The sequence below is a fragment of the Meles meles genome, chromosome 14 (assembly GCF_922984935.1).
Source record: "Meles meles chromosome 14, mMelMel3.1 paternal haplotype, whole genome shotgun sequence".
Taxonomy (NCBI): Eukaryota; Metazoa; Chordata; class Mammalia; order Carnivora; family Mustelidae; genus Meles; species Meles meles.
This window is the reverse complement of record NC_060079.1, coordinates 40729179-40748505: the sequence shown is the minus strand read 5'-3', so window position 1 is coordinate 40748505 and position 19327 is coordinate 40729179. Positions and strand designations below refer to the sequence as shown.

General features: G+C 40.0%; 1 protein-coding gene across 1 annotated transcript; it reads left to right on the top strand.

Annotated features, from left to right (window-relative positions):
- The first annotated feature begins 12879 nt into the window (after positions 1 to 12879).
- Positions 12880 to 18399, top strand: PCDH20 (protocadherin 20). The gene is made up of 2 exons (XM_046028119.1): positions 12880 to 13011; positions 14089 to 18399. Exons 1-2 carry the CDS (start codon positions 12880 to 12882, stop codon positions 16813 to 16815), a joined length of 2859 nt encoding a protein of 952 aa, XP_045884075.1. The 3' UTR covers positions 16816 to 18399.
- Positions 18400 to 19327: the final 928 nt, after the last annotated feature.

Here is a 19327-nt window from a genome sequence, read left to right as displayed (position 1 = left end):
AAAGTCTTTTAAAAAAATAAAATAAGGGACGCCTGGGTGGCTTAGTTGGTTAGGCGGCTGCCTTCGGCTCAGGTCATGATCCCAGCGTCCTGGGATCAAGTCCCACATCGGGATCCTCTGCTTCTGTCTGACTATGCTCACTCTCCCTCTCTCTCTGACAAATAAATAAGTAAAATCTTAAAAAAATAAAATAAATAAATAAAAGAGATATCCAATATGTAGTAATATACTAAATAATAATAAATTTTTGCAAAGTTGTGGTAAAGGATGCTTCATTGAAAAGATATTTATATGAAATATTGAAATAAATAAAACGTGTATAATTACATGGCAAACCTATATGAGTAAATTCTATTCTGTCCAGGCACCTGGGTGGCTCAGTGGGTTAAGCCTCTGCCTTCGGCTCAGGTCATGATCTCAGGATCCTGAGATCCAGCCCACCATCAAGCTCTCTGCTCAGCAGGGAGCCTGCTTCCCCTTCTCTCTGTCTGCCTCTGCCTACTTGTGATTTCTGACTGTCAAATAAATAAATAAAATCTTTGGGGTGCCTGGGTGGTTCAGTGGGTTAAAGCCTCTGCCTTCGGTTCAGGTCATGATCCCAGGGTCCTGGGATCGAGCCCCACATCGCGCTCTCTGTTCAGCAGGGAGCCTGCTTCCCCCGCCCCCCCCCAACTCTGCCAGCCTCTCTGCCTACTTGTGATCTCTGTCTGTCAAATAAATAAAATCTTTTAAAAAATTCTGTTCTCTCTAAAAATCATGTAGAAGAATATGTGGAGATATGCAAAATGGTCATAACTTATTCTAATAATCTAATTACATTATACCTCATAGGAATCAAAACTGATGTGGATGAAGGCACAAAAGAGTAGAATGAAAAAGGTCCCATGCACTGGACTGTGAAGAATATGCATGTTTTGAAAAAGCAAAGCAAACTATAGGACTTTCTAACCAAAGAAAAAGGTATAGAAACCGTGATAATTATGTCGTGTGGTAAATAAAAGAAGCATGGTCTAATCTGAGTGAAAATGAAGGAAGGGAAGGAGAGGGAAAGGAGTGAATGGAACTACAATTTTCGCAGCTAGCATTGATTGAACCTTTTTCTGTGCCAGGGACTGTGACATGCTCTAAATGCATCCCCTCGTTTAAATACGTACCACTGGTAGGTAAGTACTCTCAATCCTGTTTTACCAAAGTACAGGGGGGCTGGGGAGGCAGGTTCTGGAGGCACACTGCTGCATTTCCAATCTCAGCTCCTCCACTACTGGCTGAGTGATCTGGGGCAAGTTATGAAGCCTCTTTATACCTCCTGTTAAAATAGTGACTGCTTTTAGGTCCCTAGTTTACAGGACTGGCATGAAGATTAGACATGAAGATGGGAAATGTTCCTGTGACAGTGCCTGGCAAATGGCAAGTGTGGAAAATTTTCACCATTTTTATTAAATGGAAAAATTGAGTCTTCAAAATTCTAAGTTAAACTCAAGGGTACACAAAGATACAAATATAGTGATCTGAAGGGGCACGTACATCCCAATGTTTATAGCAGCAACTTCCATAACAGCTAAACTATGGAAAAAGCCTAGATGTCCATCAACAGACGAAAGGATAGACTATTATGCAGCCATCAGAAAAAACCAAAATCTTGCCATTTGCAAGGACATGGATAAAAGTAGAGGGTATTATGCTAAGCAAATAAGTCAATCAGAGAAAGACAATTATCATATGATCTCACTGATATAAGGAATTTTAGAAATGAGATGTAGGATCATAGCAGAAGGGAGGGAAACATGCAACAAAACAAAACCAGAGAGGGAGACAAACCATGAGAGACTTTTAATCTCAGGAAACAAACTGAGGTTTTCTGGAGTGGAGGAGGGTGGGAGAGATGGCGTGGTTGGGTGATGGACATTGGAGAGGGTATGTACTAAGGTGAGCACTGTGAATTGTGTAAGACTGATGAATCACAGACCCGTAGCCCTGAAACAAATAATATATTATATGTTAATTTAAAAAAATAGCAAAGAAAAAAAAATTCAAGTGTACACCATGGGTAACTTGGAGAACAGAGTATTGAAGCCAGGTCCATCTGATCGCAAAGAGGCTAAAAGGCACAATGTGGTCCACTTTTCCCTACAAAGGCTACAGTGAAATGCCCTTCCATACCTCCCCCATAAGGAAAAACACCCTCTCACCTATCACACAATCCCAGCAGAAGCATGGAACTGCTCACTAATGAAAGTAGAATGGTTCCTCAGGCTTCTCGTCATACCCTAAGGTACTTATGTTTGTTGGTTTGTTTTTTGTTTTTAAAGATTTTTTTTTTATTTATTTGACAGAGAAAGATCACAAGTAGGCAGAGAGGCAGTCAGAGACAGAGAGAGAAAGGAGGAAGCAGGCTCCCTGCCCAGCAGAGGGCCTGATGCGAGACTTGATCCCAGGATCCTGAGATCATGACCTGAGCTGAAGGCAGAGGCTTAACCCACTGAGCCACCCAGGAGCCCCTGTTGTTTTGTTTTTCTTAAAGCATGTGTTCATCAGCAGACCAACCAGCTTTGGAAACAATAAAGGGAACATCCCAGAAGAAGTACAGATCAAACTACTGAGCCATGACCTGGAACTGAAGCCAAATGGCCGTGAGTATCCCATTCTCATTGTCTGCTCCGTCCTAGACTCAGCCCGCTATGAATAAACATTTGATTCACTTTATGGTTGGATTCTCTTAGTTCTTTTGCTTCCCAGTTAGATCTGTCTTCAGAGAAGAATGCACTGACCATGCCACAGACATAAGAAAATCTTTGTAACAGTTATATTTTCATTTGTACATCCAAGTTTCTATACCAATCTTGTAAATATAGTTAATTTAAGTTGGCCTTATATTTCATTATCTAAACCATAGTATTTTAGAGTGAAAATAGGTATTATCGATTCCCTGAAACGGTAGGCTAAAACAGACTTAGGAAATTGGGACATATAGTCAGGCCGGGTCAATATGAGTTAAATCTGAGATTTTAAAATACTCTGTCTCCCCTCCTTCCCCAAATTAGATTTTTCAGCTTGTGCAACTACGTAGTCTAGTATCATATAGTGCCTGAATTAAGGTAATGCTTGGAAGGTTTTTAATATGGCTGTGTGGGGGTGCCTAAACTGACTCAGTCATGCAACTCTTGATCTCAGGGTTATAAGCTCAAGCCCCATGCTGTGTGTAGAGGTTACTTAAAAATAAAAGAAAAACTATTTAAACGTGGCTGTATGATCTTGGATAATGTACATAAAGCTTTAAGCTATAATGTCTCCATGTTTAACTTGGAAACAGTTATTTCTACTTGATAGGGTTATTGTGAGAATTTAGGTACAACACACACATACACATACATACACATGTAAGTATGTGCCTATGTATGTGAATATGCATATATGTATATACAGTTGACCCTTAAACAACATGGGTTTGAACTACATAGGTCCACATATATGCAGATTTTTTCAGTAAATATAGTATAGTGTAAATGTATTTTCTTTTCCTTATGGTTTTTTCTCTAGCTTACTTTATTATAAGAATACAGTAGATAATACACAAAATGTGTGTTAATTGATTTTTTATGCTTATTGGTAAGGCCATTAGTTAAGTTTTGGGGGAGTCAAAAGTTGTATGTGGATTTTCAAGTGCCTGGAGGGTCAGCCCCCAACCCCTGTGTTGATCCAGGGTCAACTGTATATCTTAGTCCCAGGAATGTTCAAAAACTGGTGGCTGTTATATCCTTATGACTAATTCAATTCTCTGGGGCCTCTTGTGAGGTAGACTGCTGATTTTTCTCAGGCAACAGTGCTCAGTAATGCTATGTGATTTCTTCAAACTTCTGTATCTGCTATTTCAGCAGTCAGTTCTGTATGTATTGGTAGGGTGAAAATAAAACTAGGCACCTCAGTTCTGCCCTCCTTCAACAAATGGCAAGAGTACTTATTGGCTTCATGATATTTATGAACTACCTTCAGTAATTAGTAGGTTTACAAGCATGGATATTTCTGTTCTGTGCTAGAAGCACGGCTTCATGTTAACATTATTTAAGAATGGGCAATTTGAGTAAGAAGGAGCAAGTGTTCTTAAGGGAGGAGCTTAGGTGTCAACCTGGGAGACAGGCATTTTCACCTGCAGATGACTTCCGGTAACAGGAAAAGTTTTGGATGTGTAAGAATTTAGGGGCATTGGGAAGCCTAAATATAGAAAGAGATGACTAGAATTATAATGGAAGGGCTTCCCGGTGAGTGATTAGAAGGAAATAGAATCTTTAAGAAACTTATGGTTAAATGGTGAGAAGAAGAAATCCAACAAAGTCAATACAGGTCACAGGTATTAGCTATAAAACATACTTAAGTGTAACAGAGTCAGAAAAAGTAGACTATGAACAGATAAAGTCAATGAAAGCAAGCTATAAATATGCAAAAGCAATGACAATAAAAAGAGTCTAGCATCTTCTATGTTGTCTCTGTCATCCTTCAGCATCCGAAAATGTCTAAGGAGTAGGTAGTCTACTTGCCAAAATCTGTTGGAGGGAAAGAGATAAAGGTGACTCAAATAGCTAACATTTTTTGATTAACAGTAAGTGGAAGTGAAAATCTGTCCTTTCACAAAATAAATAAATAAATAAATGTTCACTCCTGCTTTGATTACTATTGAAGGTTAACAGAAGGCTGTGGTTTCACACCTCAGAGGGCCAGACTGGCAGACTGGCAGTCTAGCCTAGAGAGATTGCCTTGTGTATGCACAGATATGTGGAAATGGTACCTGGAACCAATCTTGATCCAGAAATACTACAAAAATGCTAAAATATTCATGTTCTCAGCTAGCAAGTCAGTCTTAGGTTTCTCAGCTTTATGACTAGTGTATGTTGTGTGTCAAATGCCTTTTACAATCATTAATCATTTAACAAGTTCTGACAGAGCTCTAATAGATTTGGGTGGTTTTTTTTTAATCTATTGGAATATGGAAGTGGAAATATTTTGTTTTTGTTTCAAGAAAACATGTCATGTATTTCCTCATTTAGAATAAAAAAATTTCTTCTATAGAAAATACATGTCATGCTCATGGCACATTCGAGGCATTTTTAATCCTTTCCATTTAGAGAAAAATACTGTAGAAAAAGTTTGCTTCCCACACAAATCAATCTTTTTTTTTCTTTTTTTGCTTTGTTTTCTTTCTAGCTTTCTTTTCTCCTTAATGAGTGTTAAATAGAACAAAATCAAAATTCTGCATAAGGACAAATATTATCTAGTAATAGTCACCTTATCTACATTGGTCTTACTTTAAATCCTAAAGGCACATAAAAATATTTAAAATAAATTAATAACACAATTTTGTCATTAAAAGCCAATTATTATTAGTGGTGCTTCACTAAAGTCTAGTTAACAAAGAATTTATTTATCCATTAAGAAGAAAAAAACCTGCATTTATTAATATTGTATTTAAAATAAAATTGATACCAACTTGATCACATTTAAATATCTATAATTAAGAATTGGATAGCCTTTACGATATTTATGATTTCATCATCCAGAAGAATATTACTTTTACCAAATGTCTTATTGGCATATAACTCCAAACCATTAATGAAAATTCATTTTTAAAATCAACTTCCTTTTTTGATAATCTAAATAAAGAAGAAAATATGTGTTATTTCATAAACATGACATTTACATTTTGTCAATAATTGTTCAATTTTTCTACAAGTTTGGTATTTTTTAATAATTCTGTTGCTATCACATTCTATGCATTGTTTATAATGTGCATGTATTCAATATTCAATACATGTGCTTATTTCACTGAATATATAGGAGAAAGATTCACCAACATTACAATAAACTACCTTAAATTTTTCTTGTTCAGTCCTAGCTTGGCCACTTCCCAGCTGTGCAACCTCAGGCAACCTACTTACCCTCTGAAATTCTCAGATTCTTTATCTTTAAAATGGGGTCATCATTAACTTGCGGGGTCCTTGTGAAGATCAGAGCTAAGGCTCCCCATGCACCGGGCAAAAGTTCCATACTCCCTAATTGGTAGATGTTAGCAGTAAATGAAACTGAGGTCAGCACTCTCTTCCCTCTTCCTAAAAAGATATCCAGCAAGAAGAAGCTGGTGATCAGAGTTCCACCCCGTGAAAATGTTGACTTTTTACGTCACTGAAAGAGCCTTTCGTTGACCCTGCAATACTAGCTCAGGGCTTTCATATACCACACACACTGAGATCAGAACAGTCACGCAGGTTTTAACAATCCTACCTTAGACTCAAAGAATCAGAAAAAAAGAGAGCTTATAAAACCAGGCAAAAGATCCGTCGATCCGTGTAAAAACACGATCTGAGAACAAATTGTCATGAAGCTTTTCCAAATGTTACACTTCAGCTTGGGAGTGAAGAATTGGTATCCAAGGGACACAGGGGCTGGGATCAGTGCCCTACAATAAAACGTAAAATGATCTCTCTCCTTCAGTGGATTTGTTTTGCCCCTGACCTAATTTCTATGCTAATTTACAGGGCTTGTGATTACTTTACCCTCTCACAGCCCATACCTCTCCCTTCTTTCAAGTCTCCCAGGGTCTGACTCCAGGAAGTAAGGCACATGTGTCATCAATAAACTGCATTCCCTTAACTGTTCATTATTCAGCGATGGCTGATCCACTTTGTGGATTTTCCACGCCTTTCATTTTGTCTCCTCCTCAATCCTACTACCTTTCTTTTGATGATTTCACTGCTCATTATCACCTCTACCAGAAGTGAGAAGAAAGAATGTGAAATTTAAATGAGTTGGAAATGACTTTCAAAATTTATTTTGAGGATCAGGAGAGAAAGTTGAAAATGTGAGCTAAAATTAGGCCTAGGGTTTTCTGATGACTTTGCCCAGCTATACTTATCCCTGCTCAAGTGAGGCTAATTAAGTCCTGAAAATAAAAGAACGATTCTACCCTACCTAACTGCTTTCTACCCTACTCTACCCTTCCTACTGGAATATGCAGAGAAAAAGGAGAAACATAAGATCTGTTTACACAGTTTTCTAAAACAAAAAGAACGTACTAGTTAGTATAGCCTAAAGTCACATAAATTGCGCAGTTCAGTATTCGTTTTAGAATACAAGTTTGTATTACAGTAAATTATTTTAATTGTGTCCTTCTGTGCACATGAATAAATAGTATATTTATTTACTAAAGCAACTTTTGTAAAGCTGTTTTAGCAAAAGAACCAATATGCTAATTTGCTATTAGCCTTACAATCTCTGAGTTGTGTAGGGAAAGTGCAATGTAAGCTTTTTTTCAAGTATGATATACTTGATATACTTGAATAACAAGTCACCTAAATTATAGCACCTCCCCCCCAACACACACGCACACACAACCTTCCCTCAGTTTTTTTTTGTTTTTTTTTTTAATATTTAATTTATTTATTTGACACAGAGAGAGAGAGGTCACAAGTAGGCAGAGAGGCAGGCAGAGAGAGAGGGAGAAACAGGCTCCTTACTGAGCAGAGAGCCCGATGTGGGGCTCGATCCCAGGACCCTGGGATCATGACCTGAGCCGAAGGCAGAGGCTTAAACCACTGAGTCACCCAGGTGCCCCCCTTCCCTCAGTTTTGCTTCCAGGGGTTTTAGTTACCCACGGGCAACTGTAGTCTAGAACCAGATGACCCTCCTTCTGACATATTATCAGGTCAGGTCAATAACAGCCTAATGTTAGTCACGGTGCCAGCCCGCGTCCTTCCCCCCCCACCACCTCATCTCATCATGTCTGCATTTTATCATCTCACACCATCACAAGAAGGGTGAGTATACAGTACAGTAAGATGTTTTGAGAGGCCGCGTTCCCATAACTTTTATTACAGTATGTTGTTAAAATTGTTCTACTTTCTTGTTAGTTTTTGTTCATCTCTTCTTGTACCTAACTGATAAATTAAGCTTTCTCATAGGTATGTATGTATGTATAGAAGAAACAGCCTTCAGTGCAACATGGGGTTTCAGGGCATCCCCTAGAGGTCTCGGAACACCTGCCCAACGAAAGAGGGGGAGCTCCTCCATTACTGTTTCTTAAGTATATTTGTAAATTGGAAAAATAAAATAATATAAAGTAACTAACTGGTACTTAGGGCAACATTTAAGATCAAGGCTTTTGGAAGTCATAGAGGGTGAGAAAATAACTGCTCTTTTTCTAAGTTATCCTCTAACATCAGAGCCAATCCCAAGGCCAAGATCTACTATTCCAAGAAATAGGAACACTATTAAGATTTGAATTAGTTATGCAGCACTTCTCTTACTCTCAACTAATATACAAAATGAGGGTTAACGAGGCGATCCATAAAACTACTTAGAACTTTTCAGGGCTTTCATGTACACACAATACATCTACACACATAATATATTCAGCCCACAAGTCGTAAGGAGAATAAAGCTGGCCAAACACAGAGGAGTGTGTGTTTCTGTATATATACCTGTTTACATGTAATTGACTAACGAAGTTTTTACTTCAAAAAGGCATCATATAGCAAATCTATGCCTCCAATGTTTTTCCTGCTACAGGTAAGTGATAAACGTTTGTTGGCTTGAAATACATTTAAATGTATATAAGCCCTAGATCCATCCATTCAGGTGAGAAGACGTTGTTACAGTGTACGGAGTAGAAAGAACATGTGCTTTGGGGGCCACGGTTCAGGGCCAAAGATACTGACAAGCCCACAACTTATAGATGAGAAATTGAAATAATAATACCTTATAAAACTGTTATGAAGAGTGAGCAAATAAACATGTAAAGCACCTAGTAGCATGTTCAAAACATAACTGCTAATAAATGTTGATTTTATTATTTTTCGAGTGTTGTATTGATTTTATAAATGTGATCATCTCTCAGTCTTGATTGTTGGATAAGAAAAAGAATGTGTGTGTGTATGCATTTGTTATGTATGTGTATTGTGTAATGTGTATAAACATATAATTTATATTATAAAAGAATATATTTTGGGGGAGCCTGAGTGGCTCAGTGGGTTAAGCCTCTGCCTTCAGCTCAGGTCATGATCTCAGGGTCCTGGGATCGAGCCTCGCATCAGGCTCTCTGCTCAGCAGGGAGCCTGCTTCACCCCTCTCTCTCTGCCTGCCTCTCTACCTACTTGTGATTTCTCTGTCAAATAAATAAATAAAATCTTAAAAAATATATATATTTAAAAAAAAGTTGTGTATAAAAACATTTAATTATATATTATAATTATTTTATATTATACTGTATATTGTATTCCTATATTTTATGATTTACATTTACATATATAATATGTATCATAAATATACACACATACATCTAAGTCATCCAAAAGGATCATTAATTTCATATATTAACAAGTAAAAATGGAGTGATCTTAAAATAAGGTCATATGCTAAATTTATATTTATTTACACCCTTAAATTACTTAAAACATTTATAGAACTACAGTTCAAAATAAGTTTAAATATCTGTATATTCATATTGATTACATGAAACTTGTGGATACCATACTGTTACTGAAATACTTTAAATGGCTCAGTTATAAAAGTTACCTGGAAAACACAGTACTTCAAATATTTTTAAAATTTTAGGGTATGTTTGATAAATGGACAAAGTTTGAAGATGGTATCCTGATGAACACTTATAATCATGCTCACACTTTATAAAGAGATAAGACTACAAGGAGAGGAAACTTGCAGTAAATGAAAATTATTATTAACTTTCAGTGATATCAGGCAGTAAATACTTATCAAAGTAACCTGTGTATCATTATTTAGTGTCTGTTAATGACAGATATTAGGTAAGCCACTTAATGCATATAAGTCCATGTAGTATGTAGGAGCGTATTTATAGGAAATTTGAAACAGAGAGGTGTGATTACTTACCTAAAGTCACACAGTAACCTATCAGCAATCCAGAGAATGGAATCCAAATTTCCTGGTTCTGTTCAGTGTACCATCTATTGTATCAAATTGTTTTCCTTGTCTATAGAAAAAATAGGCTTGGGTGGCATATAATCTAACTATTCTTGTAGATCAATTTTTACAAAACACCTGGGAAGCAGGTCCAGAGCAATTGAGACATCTGAGAAGTACGGAAGTATTATTTTCAAGGGAGGAATAGCACAGAAGCTCTCCAGATCATCTTTAGAAGGAAATATGTCACACCAGATGGTAGGTCACAGGGCTGCCATCCTCAGGCACAGGAGTTTGGGAATGTTTTCACTGTACCCAGGATAAAGGCGCAAGAGAAGAAAGAAGGGTATTTGGACTTTTTTTTTTTTCCTGAGGCCTAATTACAATGTAACCCTGCATGAAACCTCTGCTTAGATCTTTTGATGACTTGATGTCTTTTGATGACAAACTTCCATCCAGGAACTTTGCAATCACAGTGCCATGGGAGTTATTATTGTCACTGTAAACGTTATCTCCAGAATGTTTAAGTACTGTGTTTCAACTTACATTATAGTTAATACGGTCATGCTTTCTAGAAACACTCTAGAAAAATTATTGCTAGATCTATGTATTCTAGAATATATAGGTTAAATTTCTTGCCTACATAATGAAGGGGAGGAGAAGCACTAACCTTTTCCATAGAGATCAGCTGGATGATATGGTCAGAACACCAAAACTCTGCTGGGGTGTGGTATAGGGACACTTGAAAAACGGTGCCGAAAGTATCCACTGCAAAGTAGAGAAAGAAAGAGCTTATGAGTCCAGGGGAAACCAAAGACACTCAACAAAATAATTACAAAGAGACGATGTCACTTCAACTGGATTATCTTCATAAATGACAGCTCTAGTGTACTGTCACTGTAAACAAAGAACAAACTAAGGAAAGAGAGTCCTATATTTCCACCAAAATAAAAGTTGAGTGATTTTAACCTATGGGAGAGGGCATGAACTGTGAGGGGGATACACAGTCTATCACGGTTGCTGTCTGTGTAGACATAAAAGTCATTCAGACTGGGGGGTCCAACCTGTGTGTACGCTCACTGCCGACATTTTGCCTGCTTCTGTCCATGTGTCCCAAACTTCCAGAAGCTGTAGGTATTATGCGAAGACATAAACACATTTCAGAAGCAGCTTGGTACTGATTTTTACAGTCGGACATGTCTCAACTGCAGATCCCTCAGTAAATATTTACCAATTATGGTAAAAGTTCATCTGGAGGGCAGAATTAGCAGCTGAAGAAGAGACATATCCTAATTCCCTGACTGTGCTTTGTTTATCAGCAGTATAATGGCTTCACAGCCATGTGTACATGTTCCTCTGTGTGTTCACCTCTTCATCAGTGCTCCAATTTCATTCTAAAGACCCTAAAGGAACTAATTTTATAAATCAGATCCATATCATACGCCAGGTATATACTACAGGGAATTTTGTGTACTCCATGTATGGTCCCATTTGCACAGTAAGCAACCATTCCACACACCAGGTGTTTTGATGTAGTGTGTTGTCAATATTTAGGACTCTGTGTCTCTACAATTCGTAGAGATGAAGAGAAAATAGGAAGGAGCGAAACAATTAGTTCAGCCAACCAATTTAGATTCTAGTTAGTATAGGGTAGAATAGGAAAATAAGGTGGTTCTTATGGAAAGCACAGGATGTTAGACCTTTCTGTGACCCAAGAGGAAGATTTTTCTATTTGGGGCTCAGTCACTAAATATGCAGTGGGGAGGATTTTATGTTCAGGGCAGTGCAGAGTCTATCTGGAAACCCAGTGATGAAGAGAAATGTCTACTCAGGGAAAGGCCAATGTTCTTTTCCATTATTTCTACGGCACCCTGCAGATCAAAAAGTGTTTCACAGACTTAATGCATTGGAGTCTCTCACCAGCCCTGATTTTAGAAATGAAGAAACAGGTCACATGACTATTTAGTGTGAGAATCAGAGGAAATATGCAAGCATTTTTGCACCACACCCCTCCAGGATTCCTTTCTAAAGGGCCATTTTCCCAGTAAGCATTCCAAGAGAAAGAAAAAAGAGCGACATTTTGAAAAGTAACCAATTTTTTACCTAAGCTTCAGTGAAAAAAGAAAATGCCCCCCTTTGAGAATTATGTTAAAATTGCCACAGGCATAACTACTTGTGTTAGTTACCACACAATTGTTTCCACTTCCCCCCTGGGCTCTTTCCCTTGGCCAGAAGCCACAACTGCCTCTAAAGTAAGACCACAAGGCAGACACCCAGAGACCCTTGCGCCTACAACTAGGAAACTAGCAGAAGCCTGCCACCACCAACAGCGTAGATTCAAAAATTAGAGCATGTCAAAACCCTCACCGAATTCATCTATTTGCTCTTCCGGCTCAAACCACCTTACAAAGAGTTTGAAGTTCCTTCCGCAGAGAAGAGTGGATTTTCTTTCTCTGTGCACACACTGCTGGAAGCAAGTCTCTCCGAAGAACTGGTGGTAAAAGCAAGCGTTTTGGGATCGCGCCTGTGGCTGCCCTGTAGCGCCGACCACCTCTCTCTATATATTCAGATATACATGCAGGCTTATTTATTAATTCTAATCTCCCTCTCTCGCGCGCTCGCAGCCTGTGGACTTGGGTTCTGACTGGTGCGGCGAGGAGGGAGGCTGGTGGGCACGCGCTCCACTGCCCGACCGGGTGGCGCCTCATCGCAGTCTTCAGAGCCAAGTCCCCCGTTTCGGCTCCTCTGGCTGGGTCTGAACTTAGCTGCGTCTGGGGAAGGAAACCATGACCGTGCCCTTCTGCCCCGCGCCTTGCTGCCCCCGGCCATCAGCTCGCGTCCGTAATTGACAAGCCAGTGACTATTGGCTGAAGTTCCCCCAGCGATTTGCATGAACAGAGAGGGAGTGTCTTCTGCCGCCCTCCCGACAGGAGCGCGCTGACTGCAGCCTCCCTGGGAATGCGCGGCCGAGGGAATGCGCGCAGCTCCCGGGCCCTGGCAGTGAGCTGGCGCCCGGCGATCTGGCACCCGCGCCTGGATATGGGGCGTCTCAGTCGTCCCAGGAGCAGCACCAGCCACAGAAACCTGCCGGTAAGGGTTGGGGTCCGGGAGCCCTGCAGCCCCGACAAGTTGCAGTGCTGTGAGGCAGTTCCTACTCTTGATGGGTTTTCAAACCTTTCCCTTAATCCAAACTTTACGGGAAGGTTGGGGGGGAGGAAGGGAAAGGGAGTTTGGCATAAGGTGTCTTCATTTTAGCAAGAAATAGGCAAGTCTTCGGGTCGGGAAAGTAAGTTTCTGAAATAGAAATGTAGGCAGATGTGTGTGTGGGGAGGGGTCGATCCGCTTGAGATACTGGGGTGCGGAGATTTCTCTGCTGCTGTCGGCACCTGCTAGGACTGCCCACTGTAAATGGCAAATTGTTTTTGCATAAGCATTTTCTGCGTTTACTTCTTTTTCCTTAGGGGAGGGAGACTAGGGAGGGCTTGTTAGGAGGTGGAGATTCAGATTCTTTCTATTTGACCCTAGATGAGAGCTAAAATGAAAATTACTTCTCTGACCTAAAGTGTTTACTTAATGGGGGGGGGGGGGGGGGGACAAGATCCGAAGGGAAAATGTCACTGTTTTCCATATAATAATTGTTATTAATATTGTCGGTGGTGGTGTTCTCATAATAAGGGATGTGACATATTTCGCGTACCGGAAACCTTAGTGGTAGAAACATTTCAATGGGAAATAAATGATGAATTGCCCATCGTCGCTCAGTCCTCTCCACTACCAACCTCTCCCTCTCCATAACCTACCTGGGTGGTTTCCCTGCGGCGTTGCGCAGTCCCTGAGTTGAGTGCTCTCCACTCTGGCGTGTGTTTCCAGGGATGCTTTATGGCTGGGGATTCCGATTATTAATTGAATAAGGGCGCCGATGGGGAGCTGGGGAAAGGAGGGGTAGGGTAGAAAGTGAACAGAAAAAAATTAAGTTTTGGCAACAGTGTTGCCCCATAGATCTCTTCTTTGCAGCAAGTTTTCCTCTTCATCCCTCTCTCACTGGAGGGTTTGCCTTTGGTAATGGGGATGGGGGCAAATATGACCTTGTGGCCCTGATTTCTGACTCCAATCTCCGTGTTCCCGCATGTGTGTAACGAGCCTTCTCCCCTCCCCCTCCCCTTTCAGCATTTGTTTCTGTTTTTCCTCTTCGTGGGACCCTTCAACTGCCTCGCGAGTTACAGCCGGGCCACGGAGCTTCTGTACAGCCTGAACGAGGGACTGCCCGCGGGGGTGCTCATCGGCAGCCTGGCGGAGGACCTGCGGCTGGTGCCCCGCGCTGCCGGGAGGCAGGACCAGCTGTCGCAGCTGCCCGAGCGCACAGTGGCTGAGCGGAACCCCCCTCTCTCCTTCAGCCTGGCTTCCAGGGGACTGAGTGGTCAGTATGTGACCCTAGACAACCGCTCCGGGGAGCTGCACACTTCGGCCCAGGAGATCGACAGGGAGGCCCTGTGTCTAGAAGGAGGTGGAGGAGCTGCCTGGGGCGGCAGTATTTCCATCTCCTCCTCCCCTTCCTCTGACTCTTGTCTTTTGCTTTTGGATGTGCTGGTCCTGCCTCAGGAATACTTTAGGTTTGTGAAGGTGAAAATCGCTATCCGGGACATCAATGACAATGCCCCGCAGTTCCCCGTTTCCCAAATCTCAGTTTGGGTTCCAGAAAATGCACCTATAAACACTCGGCTCGCCATAGAGCATCCTGCCATGGACCCAGATGTAGGCACGAACGGAGTGCAGACCTACCGCTTACTGGACTACCACCGCATGTTCACGCTGGATGTGGAGGAGAATGAGAATGGGGAGCGCACTCCTTACCTAATTGTCATGGGACTGCTGGATAGGGAGACCCAGGACCAGTACGTGAGCATCATCATAGCAGAGGATGGTGGGTCTCCACCACTGTTGGGCAGCGCCACCCTCACCATCGGCATAACTGACATTAATGACAATTGCCCTCTCTTCACAGACTCACAGATCAATGTCACTGTGTTTGGGAATGCTACAGTGGGCACACCGGTTGCAGCTGTTCAGGCTGTGGATAGAGACTTGGGAACCAATGCTCAGATCACCTACGCTTACAGCCAGAAAGTTCCACAAGCATCCAAGGATTTATTCCATCTGGATGAAACCACCGGAGTCATTAAACTTTTCAGTAAGATTGGGGGAAGTGTTCTGCAAACGCACAAGCTCACCATCCTTGCTAACGGGCCAGGCTGCATCCCTGCTGTGACCACGGCCCTGGTGACCATCATCAAAGTCATTTTCAGACCACCTGAAATTGTTCCTCGTTATATAGCCAATGAGGTAGACGGTATAGTTTACCTGAAAGAACTGGAGCCCATTAACACTCCAATTGCATTCTTCACCATAAGAGATCCAGAAGGTAAATACAAGGTGAACTGCTACCTGGACGGTGAAGGACCATTTAGGTTATCACCCTACAAACCGTACAATAATGAGTATTTGCTGGAAACCACAAAACTGATGGACTATGAGCTACAGCAGTTCTATGAAATAGTTGTGGTGGCCTGGAACTCAGAGGGATTTCATGTCAAAAAAATTATTAAAGTGCAACTTTTAGATGACAATGACAATTCTCCTATTTTCCTGCAACCCTTGCTGGAACTAACAATTGAAGAAAATAATGCGCCCAATGCCTTTTTGACTAAGCTGTACGCGACGGATGCTGATAGTGGAGAGAGAGGCCAAGTTTCCTATTTCCTGGGACCTGACGCTCCCTCCTATTTTTCCTTAGACAGTGTCACAGGAATTCTGACAGTTTCCACTCAGCTGGACCGAGAAGAGAAAGAAAAGTATAGGTACACAGTCAGAGCTGTTGACTCTGGGAAGCCACCCAGAGAATCGTTTGCCACTGTGGCTCTCACGGTGCTGGATAAAAATGACAACAGCCCTAGGTTCATCAACAAGGACTTCAGCTTTTTTGTGCCAGAAAACTTTCCAGGATATGGTGAAATTGGGGTAATTAGTGTCACAGATGCTGATGCTGGACGAAATGGATGGGTAGCCCTCTCGGTGGTGAACCAGAGTGATATTTTTGTCATAGACACAGGAAAGGGCATGTTGAGAGCCAAAGTCTCTTTGGACAGAGAGCAGCAAAGCTCCTATACTTTATGGGTCGAAGCTGTTGATGGGGGTGAGCCTGCCCTCTCTTCAACTGCAAAAATCACAATTCTCCTTCTAGATATCAATGACAACCCTCCTCTGGTTTTATTTCCTCAGTCCAACATGTCCTACCTGTTGGTACTGCCTTCTACTCTCCCTGGCTCCCCAGTTACAGAGGTCTATGCTGTTGACAAAGACACGGGCATGAATGCTGTCATAGCTTACAGCATCATAGGAAGAAGAGGTCCTAGGCCTGAGTCCTTTAGGATTGACCCTAAGACTGGCAATATTACTTTGGAAGAGGAATTGCTGCAGACAGACTATGGACTTCATCGTTTACTGGTGAAAGTGAGCGACCATGGTTATCCAGAACCTCTCCATTCCACAGTCATGGTGAACTTATTTGTCAATGACACTGTCAGTAATGAGAGCTACATTGAGAGTCTTCTAAGAAAGGAACCAGAAATCAACATAGAGGAGAAAGAACCACAGATCTCAATAGAACCAACTCATAGGAAAATCGAGTCTGTGTCCTGTGTGCCCACTCTAGTTGCTCTCTCTGTAATAAGCTTGGGTTCTCTCACACTTGTAACAGGGATGGGCATATACATCTGCTTAAGGAGAGGGAAAAAGCATCACAGGGAAGATGAAAATTTGGAAGTACAAATTCCACTCAAAGGAAAAATTGACTTGCATATGAGAGAGAGGAAACCAATGGCTATTTCTAATATTTGATATTTCATTGTGGAATAGCACAGAGATGTAGCTGACTTTGGGTAGTTTCCATCACCTAAACAAGAGTGTGTAGATGACAGTTCCAATGAAGGACGACTAATTTATAACTTGTACCATATTGTAAATAAGCTGTTTACAGGTTTTTAAATTTAAAATCAGAGGTTATAAAATGTGTACAGCATTTTTTAATGAAAATTAGTACTAACAGCTATAGAACTGTATAAAAAAGCTTGGACATGATTTGCAGCTTTCATTCACCAAGCAGAATGATAGAACCTGAGAATAAGGTAAGAAAATGGTACATTGCATCTTTTTGTCTAAAAAGTCCTTTAACCACAAGAGGGCATCAGCTGTTCCTTTGCAGGGAACTGTTTTGAGGTATTGTACAGGACAGTTGTTGTACATGAAATTAACGAAAGAGTATATTTTAAATATATTGTTTTTAACATTTAAGAGATATGAAATTGAAATAAATTGAATTTCACTGCACTTCAATGTATGATAAGAAAGAAAAGAAATGCATTTGTAAACAGAATGTTTATTACCTCACAAGTACATCATGTATAGTTTGAAAGAGAAGGTGTTACAAAGAAGCGCAATTTCTTTTTAGCAAGGGTGAAAACATGACCATGTGTGTGTTACAGAGTTGACCTGCTGAAGAGTATTTGGCTCTCCATGTACTCAAAAAGCTTTCTGTTCCCTTTATCACTGCGCTTGCTATTATTACAGGGGAAATATGTATATTCTCCCTTACAGACATTGTAACTGGAAATTGTGTCCAAGGAGAACAGCCAGGAGCAAAGACCTGTTTCAACCCTTAGTTGCTTCGTAGGTGTTTATGACATTTTGGTGCTCTGACAACTTGTCGGTAGTACTTCTTACTTGGGTTAAATATTAGGTTTTTATGTGCTTGAACTCATTTATCACCTGAGAAAATAAAAATCATATTAAAGCGGAATTATTCTAGGAGCTAGTGTACACTACTGGTTGTTTTAGTTGGGCCCTTTATATAAAAGTTATACTTATCTTTTTGTTGTTTGGGTTTGTTGGCTACCGTTTCTGGCTTCCTTTCTTTGGCTTTGGATTAGGTCCAAGAGTTTATTTGTAAGCCCAGCAGCAGATTTCTTTGATAACTTAGCTTTTACTGAATCCTTTACAATGAAGCAAGCTGGTTCCTTAGTGATCGATCTCTTTTACTTCATTGTGTTGAGCTGGGAATTTTATTTTATATGAGAGCTATAGCAAAATATCTGTGTAAACAAGGAATGTGTTAGCTTAAGCTGGATCATTCTACTTTTTTGGCCTCATGTGTCTGTACTGTACCAAACGTGTTTATATGTCTGCAAATTAAAGGTATATATTTTCATAATTTCTTTCTCATTTTTACCATTTTATATTTGAATATGGGCTTGTTCTTTCACTGAAGTGCCTGCTATTGGCATTTGTTTGCTTTTAGAGGTAAATGTGGGTAAAGTAAATATGCTGTTTGCTAAAGTTTATATTAAACTAATTCATTACTCAAACATTGGGTAAATCATTGAATGTATGTGTAGATGGAGAGATATACATATATAGATATATCTAATATATATATATTATATGTATATAATAGAGAGTATGCCTAGATGTTTGACAGGCATTTGGATGAAAATTTATTCCCATGCGTGTGCACATGCATATTAATTTTGGCTTTGTATCAACTATACACATTCATTTTACTATATACCTCTGACAAATCCCTCGTTAGCTGTGTTACAATAGCTTTCAATATATTTTAAACATACATTGCAAAAAAAAATTGAATGCAAACACCCAGGACTTTTCAAATTTGTATTAACTCATTTTTCTTTCTTTCTTCAGTTTGACAATTTGAATAAATAAAACAAGAGTCAGAAGCAGTACTGTTTGTTACAAAAAGGAAATATATTCTTATTGGAAATTTCTTTTGTATGAGAGGCACGTGAGCTAAGAAACTAAGATCATTTAACCCCCAAAACTTTTCATTCATAATTAATGTATTGCAATGGAGGAAACCATCCTCTAGTCATTTTCATATCTTCTTCTTTCCCTTTTAAAAGAAAAGAACTACATCTGAAATACGTAGCACCTCAAATTTTAAACAATCTTAAGGGCAGTGATTTTACCATGAGTATAAGTAACAAAATATTCTGTTTATTTCTAAATTTGAAGAAAGTTCACGTGTTTGGGGGTATAGGCTTTGTCTCTAGTATGAGAAATGCCTATAACGTTAATAAAAAGGAATATTTCTGAACAACCTCTTGTGCCAGGATTTCCTTTACAAAAACATCTCATTCACATTAAAAGCATTTATAACAAGGAAAGTTAAAGTAAATTAAGCTCAAAGATAAAAGCCCCTTTTTACTAACACCTTGTGCTAGAACAGTTGCCAAAATGTATGCTAATCATGTCAATGTTGTTAGTTGAGCTGGCACAAAAATAAATGTTCCATTCATTAAAAACCCCGATATCCATTTAACAGTTTGAGAACCAG